The sequence below is a fragment of the Protopterus annectens genome, chromosome 4.part0 (assembly GCF_019279795.1).
Source record: "Protopterus annectens isolate FY-2018-M chromosome 4.part0, PAN1.0, whole genome shotgun sequence".
In the NCBI taxonomy this organism is placed as follows: Eukaryota; Metazoa; Chordata; order Ceratodontiformes; family Protopteridae; genus Protopterus; species Protopterus annectens.
In genome coordinates this window covers 1,027,435,013-1,027,450,479 of record NC_056733.1, presented here as the reverse complement: position 1 = coordinate 1,027,450,479, position 15,467 = coordinate 1,027,435,013, and the positions used below count along the sequence as shown (strand labels likewise).

General features: G+C 40.2%; 1 protein-coding gene across 3 annotated transcripts in view; it reads right to left on the bottom strand.

Moving 5' to 3' along the window:
- The window catches only part of LOC122799718 (5-phosphohydroxy-L-lysine phospho-lyase-like), a 789,953-nt gene that overhangs the window by 323,123 nt on the left and 451,363 nt on the right, over positions 1-15,467 (bottom strand). For all 3 annotated transcript variants that reach the window (XM_044068965.1, XM_044068964.1, XM_044068963.1), the window contains exon 7: positions 12,313-12,395. In XM_044068965.1, the coding sequence (XP_043924900.1) occupies positions 12,313-12,395 (83 nt within the window). The remainder of the gene's footprint in view (positions 1-12,312; positions 12,396-15,467) is intronic.

The following is a 15,467-nucleotide window of genomic DNA, read 5'->3' as shown; positions in this document are numbered from 1 at the left end:
CTCCAAAATGACATCAAACACAGGTGTGCTGAGGGGAGCCAAAGGTGAAATTAGTTGATTAGCCACGCTGCAAGATTCAAAGTTTGGAGCTGAGTGTGCAGAAGTTGGTAGTTCTGCTGAGACAGTAGGTAAGGTGTCTGAGGCAGGTGCCATGGAGGAAGGTGTGACACATTGAGCAGGAGTGGGTATCAGTGTTGGTGAGGCCAGTCTGGAGCAATCAGAATCATTTTTGGTTTGTCCAGTTTGACTTTTAGTAGAACTTTGGAGAGCAGAGGCAGAGGGGGAAAAGCATAGACCGATAGGTTTTTTCCAGCTGAATGACAGAGCATCCACTTTCCAAGCTTTTTGTGATGAATTCTTGTGCAGAATTTGTTCAACTGATAGTTCTGGGGTGAGGCAAACAGATCTACGTCTGGGTTCCCCCATTTGCGTGTCAACATGTTGAAAACTTGTGGTTCCAGTTTCCATTCGTGTGGGTCCATAACATTGCTGCTTAGTTCGTCTGCCAGAATATTTAGCTTTCCTGGCAGGAATTGAGCTTGTAGATGTATTTGGTAGGTCAAGGCCATGTTCCACAATTCCATGGCTAGTCTGCAAAGGGGGTAGGAATGTCTACCCTCCTGCTTGTTGATGTACCACATAACTGTGGTGTTGTCTGTCTTTATCAGTAGTTGTCCTGTATGAAGGTGGTCCTTGAAGACTGTCAATGCATTCTGTACAGCTAGCATCTCTTTCTGATTGATATGTAGGTGCATTTGATTTGGGCTCCATTTGCCCTGTATGCACTTCCCTGCCAGATGTCCCCCCCAAGCATAGTCTGATGTGTCTGTAGTCAGGGTATGGGCGGCAGGGGGTGGAGTGAAAGGCAGTCCCTTGTTTTGGTGGCAGGCCTCTGCCCACCATAGGAACTCTAGTTGCAGGCAAGGTATAATAGGAATCATTGTTTCTAGGCTGTGACAATGTTGAATCCATACATTTAAGTACCACTGAAGTTTTCTCATATGCAGTCTTGCATATCGAATTAGAAGAATGCAGAAGGCTATGAATCCCAAGGCTTGCAGAATTTGTCTTGCAGATAGGAGGGTTTTTGTGGCCAACTGTTTTTGCTTTTCTGGCGTAAGGTAAGTCATCTGGGCAGTTGTATTCAAAACTTGCACCCAGGAATGTAATTTTTTGAGAGTTACCAACCAGGCATCTTTGCCTAGCATAGGTAGTAACTGTTGAAGAGTCAACATCTTGAATTTTGGAATTTCCAAAAATGTGTTTAGAGTGGAAAAGTCCAGAATTGGATACCATGATTTGTCTTTTCTGGGTACCAGGAAAAGTCTTGAATAGAAACCTTGTCACTTTTCCTGATCTGGTACTGGTTGAATAGCCCCCATGTTTATGAGGGACAGAACTTGTTTCTGGGCTTCTGCCCATTGATTTGGGGGCAGATCTGGCCATCTGTTTGGGATTGTCAACATGTGAAAATGAAATCTGTATCCCTGGGATACTATATTTAAAACCCATTTGTCCTGGGTAATGAGTTGCCAGTTTTGTGCATGAAGTGCCAGTTTTCCCCCCAAAGGGGTGGCTAAAAGGTAAGTGCTTGGTGATTGTAGGGGGAAGTCACTGAGACTGTTTACCGTAGGGAGGTGACTTGCTGCTTCCAGATTTGGAGGTGGAGGCACTCCATTGTTTTGTTCTAAAAGTTCCTTGTGACTGAAACCTGGAGCCTTTGGAATGTCTTGATTTGACTTGAGCAGCTCTTGAGGGGACTGGAAAGGACCATTTTTACTAAATCTTGGAGGTTGCACTTGCCTGAAATCTTTCACAGTTTGCATAGATTTAGCTTTATCTTCCATCTTTTTTAACACTTCTTCAGCCATATTACCAAAGAGACGGTCCTGTTGTAAAGGAGCATCCAACAATTTTGCTTTAACATGGTCAGGCAGAGTTTGCTCTTTGAGCCAAGCATGCCTTCATAGCACAGATCCAGTTAATGCAGCCCTGCAAGAGGCTTCCAAGGAATCAAAACCACACTGCAAAGTATGTTTTCCAACTTGTTCAGCTGAATGTAATAAATCGGGCAGATCTTTATTTTCCACACAGTCAGATATTATTATCATTTTCTGTTCAAGAAGTCCCATGATATGCTGTTGATATTTAAGCATATGAAATTGACAGTTTAAAGCCCTGACTGCCAAGGTTGCAGACGTGTAAACCTTCTTACCCCATCTATCCAGCGCCCTGGAATCTCTATCAGATGGGGTAGGATTTTTAGCAGAAGAGGCCTTAATGCCCTTGGGACCCTGAGAAATGGTTTCAGGGTCAACAATGGGATTTTTACAAAGGAATTTGTGGGAGTCAGGGACCCTGTAATATCTGTCTCTTTCCCCAAAAGAAATATCCTCAGGGGGAGAAGCAGAAGGAATGGAATCCTTTACATCAGAGTCCTCATAAGTAGAAATAGACAAATCCTGTTCATTAGAAGAGTCAGAAGAAATAGAATCCTGTTCAGAAGATTCATAGTCAATGTCTTGCCTAGGCTTCTTAGAAGGAGGGGGCTGGCTACCCCTGATCAGAGTAATTAAATCTTCAGCTATATTGATCATTTGTTTTTTTAGGCAAAGTGGCCTGCACATGTGGCCCAGACGTCGGTTTTTTAGACATAGATTTAGATTTTGGCCTTAATTTTTGAAGATGGTGTCGGTCTAATGTACAAATCTGTAGGATTCAAAACACCCTCAGCAGCCGGTGCCTGCACAGCGGTTCCAGACCCATCTAAGGTAGAGACATCTGTGGGTTCCATAATTGAAGCATCTCGCGGCATACAGGACTCCGAATGGGTCTCAGTAGAGGCCTGTGAATCAGAATTAGTGGGTATCAGACGCTGCAAAAGCACTCACTGAGTACCGGTGAACCGGCAACTGGCTTAGGAGAAGCGTTATCGTCGGTTTTGGACCTCGACGGTCTGTCTCCGTCTTTTTCTTTGCGTTTTTTAGGTATTCCGGTAGTTGGATTGCTAACCGATGTCATTTCTGGATAATTAAATCTTAAGCCAAAATATTTAGATGCAAAAATATACCAACGTTTAATCATGCGTTGATTAAATTTAGCACAAAATCGACAGCAAGGCACATTGTGGTCAGGGCCTAGGCAAGGAATACAGTACAAATGAAAATCCTTATGAGGTATTTGCGTCCCACAAGTAATGCAATTATTAACTTTTACTGACATCGGTAGGGAGCAAGAAAAAGTTTCCCCAACGGGGTACTTAGCTTTTAGTTGAAGACTTTGTTTCTGAAACTCGAAAATGAAAATTTCAGGAGTCGGACGGCACCGCGTGGCAAGAAAGACTGATGTAATGGCGTCGGCTGCATGTTTTATACCCCTGACGACCTGACGTCATGGAAGAAGGGACAGCAACCGACGCAGGACCCAAGACTTTGTTAATCAGGCCGACTGAGGGCAACCTGCCAGCAGATTACCCAAATGTAATGACTGCAACTGTGAAACACAAAGAACATCCATACATTTATATAAATGAAAATAAACCATACTGACATGTTTTCAGTTGCAAATGTTAAGCATCACATATAATCTTCTATATAGTAATTGTCAATCAAACATTACAAAGCTCATTCAATTTCTGCCTTCCCTTAAACCACATTCCTCCTCCACAGCATTATTCTGCATGTATTGTTCCCACAATTCCCATTTTTCTATGTAAGTTGCTCCTACCCGTTTCTAAAGAAACTGCCTCCAGTTCTTTTACCTCTGTTACTATATTCGTAAGTTTTATGGATGTGGTGAGAGAGGACATGCAGGTGGCTGGTGTGACAGAGCAACATGCAGAGGACAGGAATAAATGGAAAAAGTTGATCTGCTGTTTTGACCCCTAACGGGAGCAGCCGAAATAAGAAGATTATATTCATTACTTCTAGTCCTGTTGGTTTAGACTTTGATTTCCATTTTCTAGTAACTGCTTTTTGGCAGTTACTACAATTAAACTCTGCAAAGCCTTACTGTATCTAGGCAATTCCAATTGTTTAGTACAGCTCAGAAATAATTTCCTCAGCTACACCAATTTACTCACCCAGCGTTTCTTACAGAAAAATCTGCAGGGAAATTTTAAAGTCTGCCATCTCATTACACTCCCAAAAATAAGTTCCCAGTTACCTCTTTCTTCCCTGTCATACCTTCAACATTTGCAATCTAGCTGAGGAAAAATTCTTTAGAGTCCACTTGGGGTATAAAAATAACTATGCAAACCCTTCCAAGCAAAAATCCTAAACTTTCTAGACTTTGTTACATATCTGGGAGCCGTACATTTTTCCTCCCATTGTTTCTTTGTGAACCGCTTATCCAGCCTCTCTTCCCAATCCTTTCTAACCTCTTCTGATTCACTGTTGCAGTTATTGTGCAATATTTTACACGCCCTATTAATTATCCCTATTTTAAAAGCAGCTTCTTTTCAAGGTTCTACTAAAAACTCTACCAGTGCTGGTCTTGCACGTAGGATCCCCTGTTCCTTTCTCTTTGCCTACACTGACATCAATCCTTGACAGGGAAGGCATTTTCTAGTCTGCACTCCAAATGTATTCTTGGCCTCTACCTTTCGCTCTCTAGATATTTGCTCCCAGTACCTTAGTTCCTCTGCCAGTTTTCTCCACTTAGAGCACTTTTTTAAAACTGGAAAGTTTTGGATCCACTGCGAGATCCCAAAACTGAACACACTTTTCAAGAATAAAAGAACAGCTACTAGAAACTTTAAACAATTATGAAGTGTCTAATTATCCATATATATATATATATATATATATATATATATATATATATATATATATACACACACACACACACACACACACACACACACACACACACACACACACACACACACACAATCTACTTTAGTAGACAGACATTTTAATTGCTCAACTTTTACATCACTGACACGAAAGGACCAACAAACACAGAAGACCGGCATCTGGAACACCGACTTTCCACTCCAGGTAAGTAACTGCTTGGCCATCCTGTTGAACTGTGCCCCGTATCCCCGCGGTAGTGCGATCTCGAAGTTGGTATATTTAGTTGGGGGGCGAAGCCCCCCACACAGGAAGATGTAGGGGCAAAGTCCCCTACATGGGTGGGTTTACTTTTCTTCGGTTTATTTTTTTTTCAGGATGGCCATGTGGTTACTTACCTGAAGAGGTAACTCCGTGTTCCGCATGTCGGTCTTCTGCGTTTGTTGGCCGTTTTGTCTCGGCAATGTGAAAGTCGTGTAAGTGGACTGTCGGTGTAATGAAGTAGATCCATACATATATATATATATATATATATATATATATATATATATATATATATACACACACACACACACACACATGCATATATATATATATATATATATATATATATATATATATATATATATATAAAACACTTTGTAATTTTGAAATTCCACTACTTTGAAGTGAAGCTCTAAATACCAAAGCTTAGAACATCGAAGTTGTGGAATCTTGAGGGAAAAAAAAAACTAAAACAATAAAACACAAATCATATTTTTGCAGGGGGACACCCCCTGCAACTTAAATACACTGACTCTGAGATTGCACTACAGTGAAGAGAACGGTAAAGTTCCCGTTCTGCCCTGTAGGGCAATCTCCATAGACCGGTTTCAAGATTCCACAACTTCAATGTTCTAAAATTTCAAAATTACAAAGTGGACCCATGTGTGTGTGTGTGTGTGTGTGTGTGTGTGTGTGTGTGTGTGTGCGCGCGTATATGTATACACACACACATATTTTATATATATATATATATATATATATATATATATATATATATATATATACACACACACACACACACATGCATATATAAGTATAAATATTAATATACACACACACACACATGCATATATAAGTATAAATATTAACTCACACTCAGGATAAAAAACAGTCACCAAGATGGCACAAGAAGTGTTGAAGAGCTATGAAAAAGCACACCAACACACTAAACTACAACTATACATGTGTATATTTATAAAAATGTTATTTCTAACGTACTACAGAAAGGAGAAACAATCCATACAATCCAAACAGTCAAGCAAGCTAGCCAACCACTGAAGTTTTTAGATCAAAAAAGAGAAGGATCACTTAGGTGCCAAGATCTGTATTGGTTCTCTGAAAGGCAGCAAACAAGATCTGAGTTAGTCAGGGGACAGCCAAGCATTTTGGAGAAAAAAGTCTAGGGAAGGTTCAAGGCTGGAGAATGAGAGCTACCGCTCTGGTTCGGAGCTGGCACTCGAGGACCCATACATTGGATCAGATAGACTAAATGAACAGGATCCAACAGTTGTGCCTTCCAAATATAAGTTGTGTCAGTGGCTGGTCCGATGTCACAAATTTTCTGAATTAAAGGTCAGTCATGCTGTAAACCATCAGGACTAATACAGCATCTGCCTGCCACAGCAGACTGCTGGCTGAGGCAAGAATGACATGATCGAGCAGATTCGTCAGGCTATAGCACGTGTCCATTCAACATTACTCCCCTGCCATTCAATCCCAAACTGATGCTTGCTTAAAAACTATGGTTGCATTTTGATGAAATGCTAACTTGTTTTTTCCACAAAGCCTTTTTACTTCTTATAACTAATTCTCAGGAAGAAAGGAACCATTACTTTTGTAACATGTTATTTTAAAGACCCAGTGACAGAGTATTACTCTTGTGTGACAGATTTTCTTTCAGTGAAAGGTTTATGGACTTCTGACTATCAATCCCTGTCATGCCAGGGGAGGGGTATTATGGCACTGGGTTTTGGGTTTTTTCTAGAGACCATAACAATTATTTTGATGTCCATCTGAATAGAGTAAGACAACAGCAAATATGGTTATTTATCAGTTCTAGTTTGCTTTTGTTTACTGGGTTTGTCCAACTAGGATTAGTCAAAAATCCCTTTTCAGTGAAGGCCCGCAGAGAAAAGCTCCAACATATAACAAACATTTTTAAACAGACATTCAGTAATATACATGACAAGACCTTAAATAATATATATTAACAATTACACATACATTTGCTAATTAGATTACATTCACATCAAAGTAGAGGCAACTATTACAGATCGAAAGATCCACAAAAAAATCACACAAGGTGATATAGTATCCAGACTAAAAATAAAAAAGTCACCACCACGTCAAATTCCAAGCGAAATGGATGTTTACTAAAACACAATTCCCAACAAGAGTTAGTGCTTTCACCTGTTTCATACAAGCATCATCAGAGTCATTGTTCTTGGCATTAAGTCTACTTAATATAGTAACAAGACACCAATCAGAACAAAGTAATTAAAAGCAATCACTTTTAAAGAAACATTACACAGGCTGAAAGTTTATTAAATGTTGATGGCATTCATAATGTTAAGAGAAATTTACTTGAGATGATGGAGACAGTTTTGAACAATAAATTTTTTTGTATTTTGAAGGCAAATATTTTAGACAGACAGCTGGAGTGGCAATGGGGCCAAGGTGTGCCCCAATATATGCCAACCTGATTCTTGCTGAGTGGGAAAGGAAATTTGTATTTGACTATCTACATGAAGGAAGTTGTCCTATGGGTACGTTTCCTTGATGTTATCCTTATTTTGTGGCATGGCGAGAAGGAAACTATTAATGATTTTGTGCTGTACAGAATGGGCACGACTGATTTTTTAATATTTACTTATAATATTGGCCTGAATGAAATACATTATTTAGACATACGGTTATATAAGCATACCAAAACAATAAGTGAGAAAGTCACACTGAAAAACCTATCAGTAAAAACTAAATGAAAACTCTAGCCAAGCTAGACATTCCAATGAGCGACCTCTCAAATCTCTTCAATCGGAGGCACATGGGATATATGCAAATTACCCTTATGAACACCAGGTGTTTCAGCTAATTATTATTATATTATACATTATATTATTATAATTATTATTAGCTAGTTTATTTGGGATATTTTGCAGTCACTCTAATGATAATGGACAACAGCTGGGTATATCAGCCCTGTGTTTCTTATGCTTAGTCAAACACTCTGCTTGTGCTGTGCTCATGAGGTCATAAGGCTGAAATATGCATATCCACAGCTAGTGGGGTTTGGCTTTATTGTCCATTAAAACAACGAAACAAGTCATGGGCATTCAGAATCGCAAATTAGCTGACACACCTGGTATTCATAAGGGTAATTTGCATACATCCCATGTGCCTCTGACTGAAGAGGTTTGAGAGGTCACTCATTGGAAGTTCTAGCTTGGCTGGAGTTTTCATTTAGTTTTTACTGATTGGTTTTTCAATGTGACCTTCTCATTTATTGTTTTAGTTTGTTATTTGGGATATTTTGCAGTCACCCTAATGATAATGCACATCAGCTGGGTATAACAGCCCTGTGTTTACTATTCCTACTCATACACTCTGTTTATGCTGTGCTGATGAGTTCATAACAAAGCTGAAATATGCATATCCACAGCTATTGGGGTTTGGCTTTACTGACCTGAAACTGAACATTAAAACAACAAAACAAGTCATGGGCATTCTGAATCGCCAATTACCTGAAACACGTGGTATTCATAAGGGCAATTTGCATACATTCCATTTACCTCTGACTGAAGAGGTTTGAGAAGTCACTCACTGGAAGTTCTAGCTTGGCTGGAGTTTTCATTGTGTTTATATAAGCATACCCAGACATGGGAATTATGTTCTAGTATGTATAAGAAAGAAACTTTCTCCAATATGCTACTACACTTTGACAGCTGCCACCCCTTTCACCAGAAAAAAGGGGTTGTGAAGGGACAGATGGTTTTCAAGATTAGTGAGAGATGACCATTTGTTTGACACTGAACTTTCCAAGTTGATTGGACTTTTTTTGAATAGGGGCTACCCAATTAGGCTATTAATTAAGATCAGAAATGAAATCCGTAAAAAACGGAAGGATATTTACACTCCAATTTTACTAATGAATATAGGTACGAAACTGAATGTAAATCAAATTTCATCACAAAATAAAACATTGGTCCTGCCTTTGAACCAGAATTCTGAGGCATTAAAAATGCTTACAAACAACTGCTGGGATGCGGCCATTAGTAGTGAGTTGGAAAGAAAGTTCGGTGAGTGTCCTGTACTAACCTACAGTAGAGGGAGGAATCTGAAAGAAATTTTGGAAAAGAATAAAGACGTTTCCAACAAATTTTATTACTCCCAGATGACTAAATGTGGCATGTGTAGGTTCTGTAGCTTTACACATGAGGGTCCATATGTGACCACTGAAGGTCATGGTAGGACAATACAATGTCCAGGATGGGCTACTTGCAACACAAAAATGGTGGTATACATTGCTGTGTGTGGTACATGCCCTGGATTCTATGTAGGAAGAAACACCTGTAGGTTACGGGATAGAATGTCGGAACACCTTAGGGATATGAGAAACAGAAAAACCACTAACGCATTACATTGTGACAGTGAAATATGTGATAATTTTAATACATTTTTCTTCTTTGTTATCGATAGGTTTAAACACAAAGACAGAGGGAGTGATGAGAAAACTACACGAGGTTAGGGAGACACTATGGCAACTGAGACTAAATGCCACAGTGTCCCCAGGCATTAATGACAACTGTTCCATGGCCAGTGTATTGAAATTAAGGGGAACAGGCATCAGAGACAGTTTTTATATGTATTGTTATTATTTTTTATTATTTTATTTCTTTTTGGTGTTTCTATGTATTTTGAGTATTTCAATGATGTGATGTTAGTTTTTGTACAACTGGTTAAGTCTTATAAGTCTGATGGTAGGCCGCCTGTGTAATGTTTCTTTAAAAGTGATTGCTTTTAATTACTTAGTTCTGATTGGTGTCTTGTTACTATATTAAGTAAACTTAATGCCAAGAACAATGACTCTGATGATGCTTGTATGAAACAGGCGAAAGAGCTAACTCTTGTTGGGAATTGTGTTTTAGTAAACATCCATTTCACTTGGAATTTGATGTTGTGGTGACTTTTTTTATTTTTTAGTACAGATTGAAAGATACTTGTGCATTTAGTAGATACTGAACATTGTGCATTTGAAGAGGTGTTATCAGAGGGTTTATCAGAAAGATAGATCATGTAATTAGTGATTAGAAATTCACATAAACTGAGGTGAGGGAGGGACTAGGTAGGGCAGAAAATGTTACATTCTAGTTAAGAGGTGGGTGTAAAGCAGGTTCAGAGACACTTATGTATATGGCGATTATAAGGCTTATATTAGAATTATAGAGATGTGGGTGAGCAGTCTCACAAAATAATGAACACAGCTGAGAGCTTCTATTAAAAATATTTAGGCATAGGTGTAAACTGGTTGGGGATACAGGATTCTGAAAGAAGAGAAATGGTTTGACGATATGACAAGCTGATAACAGTTATTTTGTGTCTTAAATTATTTTAATGAATAAAAAAACAATATTTAATATAAAGTATGGCTGGGGACTAGACTGAAATCTAATTCTCAACAGTAGGAAACGAATGTACCCTATTAAGTAATGGTCAACAAAACTAAAGAGTGCCAATCAAATGTGTGAAACAAATACAGCAAAAACTGATAGCCGTGACCATGCAGTAAAGTGGATTAAAAACAAATGACCAGGTCAACAAAACAGAAAACCTAAGAAATTGCATAATATAAACGAAAGAAACTCCCAAGCAATGTTTTTGAAGGTGGGGGGGAGGTTACCCCCCTGCTACTTTACAGATACACACACTGAAAGATCCCAAAATGGGAGAAAGGTATTATTTCCAATCCTGCTGTACTGTGATCTTGCACTTGTGCAAATACATTAAGCACTGAAAATTATAAAACACCCATTTATAAGGTGTGACAACAGCACAGGATTTCAGACTAAAATGACAGTAGAAGCAACGGGGCCTGTTTCAGACACGTGAGCCTGGAGATGCATCTCCATCGGCCTTTTTGTTAATCTGGCCCTGCCAGTAACCTTCTTAACTTGAAAATTAGGGACAAATGCAAGTAAAACATGAGACACGCCGACCATAATCTGCTTCCCAAGCACTTCCTACATGCATTCAGCCTTCCTTACCCACAGAACAGCGTAGTGGACCATGTGAGATCAATCTTTCATATACCCTTATGAAAAAAGAAGAGAAGCTAAGATGGGGCAAAGGCGACAGACACTGAAGCACAACGTTTTAGGGGATCAGCACATGCTGAGTGGTCAGTAGTGCATTTACTTTAGTAGTGCTTTTGCAGTCAGGACTTAAGGACATAAGTGCTTGCTTCAGTGCTTCTTGTATGGAATAATTTGTAGCAAGCTGCTTTCTAGAAATGTAGCACGCTGTTTGCTACAGTCTTTCAAAGTTTTGTTCTCATATCAGAAGACTTTTTTATTTATTTATTTGTTTCTTGAGTTGAGAATTGTATTATCAGACTTGAAACGACTTATAGCACCAGGTCGGATTGGAAAATGGACCTTTTTTTTTGGATCCTCATCTTAGTGTCATAGTGGCACTAGGCACTGGATGAGCCAGCTGCTGCTCTGTAAGATGTGGTCAATCAATGAAGTAGCCAACCATTTGCAAATATATCCAAATTACTACACGATTAATATCCCACTTTAAGACAAGAGGGACATAAGAGATAAGACCACAGGAGCTTCCACTTTTATATGTTATGTGGACATCACACAATGTGATAGATGAAAGCACATGGCATCCCCTGTTATTTCCAGTGAATCCAAGCCCAAAGTTGGGATAACGTTCTGTTAAAGCTTGTTAAAAGCTTCTCTTGAAGACAGACTTACTGTTGTAGTTCTTGAGCAGATAAGATACAATTCACATGGTTGCATGTTTTATAACACTGCATTCTAGCACCAGAAATAATAATTCTGATAGAAATCTGTGCAGAGTTTTTAAATCTTTAGTACATTTTTTTGGTGTGGGAGGGTACATTTTACAAGACACATGCATGGATAAACACACACAATTTAAAGTTGCATTGCCCACAAAACTTTGTATTCAGGCATTCTTTTCACTGCTAACCAGCTTTGATAATAAAACCACCACAAAAAGCATCTGACATTCTAGATTTATTTTATTCGGAAAAGAGTAATGATTCGAGGAATCGTTTCTTTTTTCTGACTTAAAAGAGTTTTGCAGCAATCTGACAACTATGTCACACACTCATCACTACCAGTCAAACCCATTACATTATCATGCTGGTTAGAAACACACGATCACATGATCAATACAGAAAGTAACTATAAATAAATACAAATGGAAATCTTATAATACTTACTGTCTAGCTCTTTGCAAATAGCCAGGTGGTAAAATAATCTGACCTGCAACACTCGGCAATGACTCTACAAAAAACGCAGCAATCTGGGAAAAAGAATATTAAAGCAAAAAATGTAAACCATGATAACAACTCAGACATATTAAGACAGTTTTCCTTGAAGTTAAGAAACTAACCTACCAAAAGCAGAAACAAATACATATGTGCATCACCACAACATAAAATACTCTAATGTCCACAGCTAATTCTAAAAGCAATTTAAAGCTGTCTCTTCCAGACACATAAAGAGATAAAGTTCTGACTGCGGCCCTGCCAACCTGGGTTCAGTTAGTGGCATGGGCAACTAACAGAAAAGCAGGGAGTGGTGTGTATGGTTGTCCTAGGGTGAGAGCAGTTGTTGGTGATGCTCCTTAAGGGGAGGCATGGTCCAAATAGGGGAGTTAACCATGGATGTAATCAACAAGAATGGAAAGTGAAAGTGGGTAGGGCATAAAAAAATTCCACCACCAAATGGAAGCACAGATGGCAGAGTCCCCAAGATACCCTCAAGATCCATGACTGGTCCCAGTTACACTTGATTTAGTCAGGGGGGTTGGAGTATTGCTGGCAGATGCAGCATGGACGTGGGGCACTGGAGGCCAGTAAAATGAGGTCCTTGGGTACAAAAAAAAAAAAAAAAAGAAAAAGCAATTTAAAGCTGGACAAACTTTCTGCATCCCCAAGAGCAACTGGCCAACCATGCCAATAAAAAAAGTACAGTTTGTGTACACTTACCATAAATGTAGATGTTCGAGTGTATTCACTGTTGCAGTCATTACATTTGGGTTATCTGCTTGCAGGTAGCCCTCAGTCGGCCTGATTATCAAAGTCTTGGGTCCTGTGTCGGTTGCTGTCTCATCTTCCATGACGGCAGGTAGTCAGGGGTATAAAGCATGCAGCCAACGCCATTACATCAGTTTTTCTTGCCCCAGATGTCAGGTGACCCCATAATGGGAAGCAATTATATAAAAAGTTACACCTCCAACAAAAAGCAAATACACCAGAAAGCTTTAAGTATAGTAAGCAAGAATAGACAAGAAGAGAGGTACAGTCAATATAGGTCAGGGGGCTGGAGGGAGGGTAAACAGGACTGCAACAGTGAATACACTCCAACATCTACATTTATGGTAAGTGTACACAATTGTACTATGTTCTTCGTGTTTCACTGTTGCAGTCATTACATTTGGGTAGATTCCCAAAGCTAAGGAAGGGAGGAGGAAATTAGATAGCTCTAGGTCCAGCTATAAGGCCCTGCAAGACTGCAGTGATGAAACCAGCTCTGGATTCAGAAAAAATTGGCAAGTGGTAATGCTTGGTCAAGGTATGTACAGAACTCCAGGCAGCAGCTTCTAGGATGTCACTGGTAGGGACACCTCTGAGAAAGGCTATAGAGGTAGATGCAGCCCATGGTTGAATGTAGTCTTATCCCCTGTGGGGTAGGTTATCCATGGTGCTTATAGCAGAAATGAATGCAATGGCCTATCCACTTAGAAATTGTTTGTTTTGAAATGGCCTTCCCCTCTGCCCCTGCAGCAAATGCAACCATCAGCTGTTCAGATTTCCTGAGAGGCTTAGTCCTGTCCAAGTAAAAACTAAGTTGTCTGTGCACATCCAAGGAGTGCAGTATTTGTTCCCCTTTGTTCTGTGGATTAGAAAAGGTTGGCAAATGAATTGACTGATTAAGGGCCACACTGAATACCACCTTGGGCATAAAAGAGGGATTGGTCCTGAGGGACACCCTGTCTGCATGAAAGATGATGAAAGGCTCCACTGACATGAGGGCCTGTAATTCAGAGACCCTTCTTGCTGAAGTGATGGCTAGGAGGAAGGCTGTTTTCCAAGAAAGGAATTTCAACTCTGCATTTACAGCTGTCTCAAAGGGAGGTAGAGTGAGCTTTTCCAATACAAAGTTAAGGTCCCAGGCTGGAGTAGGGGCTCTCTTGGGTGGTCTTAAGTTTTTGGCACCTCTGAGGAATTGCTTCAGCAGTGGGTGAGAGAAGAGGGGTGGTTCTGTATTATAATGAGCTGAAATGGCTGGGGCATGAATTTTGATGGAAGAAAAGGAAAAGCCCTTGTGCAGCATCTCAGTTAAGTATTGAAGAATGTACGGTAGATAGGGCACAGTTGTGTCCATCCCCTGTGTTTGGCTTCAGGAACAGAATCTCTTCCATTTTTCAGCATAGGATTTTCTAGTACTAGGCCTCCTTGCCTCCAGAATGACATCCATCACTTGCTTACTCAGGGATGGTAAAGGAGAGATCGTGTAATTAGCCAGGCTGCAAGGTTCAGGGTTTGAAGCTGTGGGTGCATAATCTGGCCCTCCTGCTGGGACAGCAGGGCAGGGGTCTGAGGCAGGTGCCATGGTTCCAGAAGTGACACACTGCGCAAGAGGGGGTATCAGTGTTGGCGTGGCCAGTCTGGTGCAATAAGTATTGTCCTTGGTTTGTCCTGTTTGATCTTTAGTAGCACTTTGGAGAGGAGAGGTAGAGGGGGAAAGGCATAAACCGATATGTTTTTCCAGCTGAAGGACAGGGCATCCACTTTCCAAGCTTGTCTGTGGTGAGTCCTTGTGCAGAATTTGTCCAATTGATAGTTCTGGGGGGAGGCAAACAGGTCTATCTCTGGGCTCCCCCATTTGTTTCTCAACATGTTGAATATCTTTGGTTCCAGTTTCCACTCGTGTGGGTCCATGAGATTTCTGCTTAGGTTGTCTGCCAGTGTATTTAGCTTGCCTGACAGGAACTGCGCTTGTAGGTGCACTTGGTAGCCTAAGGCTGTGTTTCACAGAGCCATGGCTAGTCTGCAGAGAGGGTATGAGTGGGTTCCCCCCTGCTTGTTTATGTACCACATAACAGTGGTGTTGTCAGTCTTTACCGATAATTGTCCTGAAAGAATGTGGTCCTTGAAGGCTGTCAGAGCATTCTGTACAGCTAACATTTCTTTTTGATTGACATGCAGGTGCATTTGACTCTGGTTCCATTTACACTGAATGCACTGCCCTGCCAAGTGAGCCCCCCATGCATAGTCTGATGCATCTGTTGTTAGGGTTTGGGTGGCAGGGGGTAAAGTGAATGGCAGTCCCTTGTTTTGATGGCAGGCCTCTGCCCACCAAAGGAACT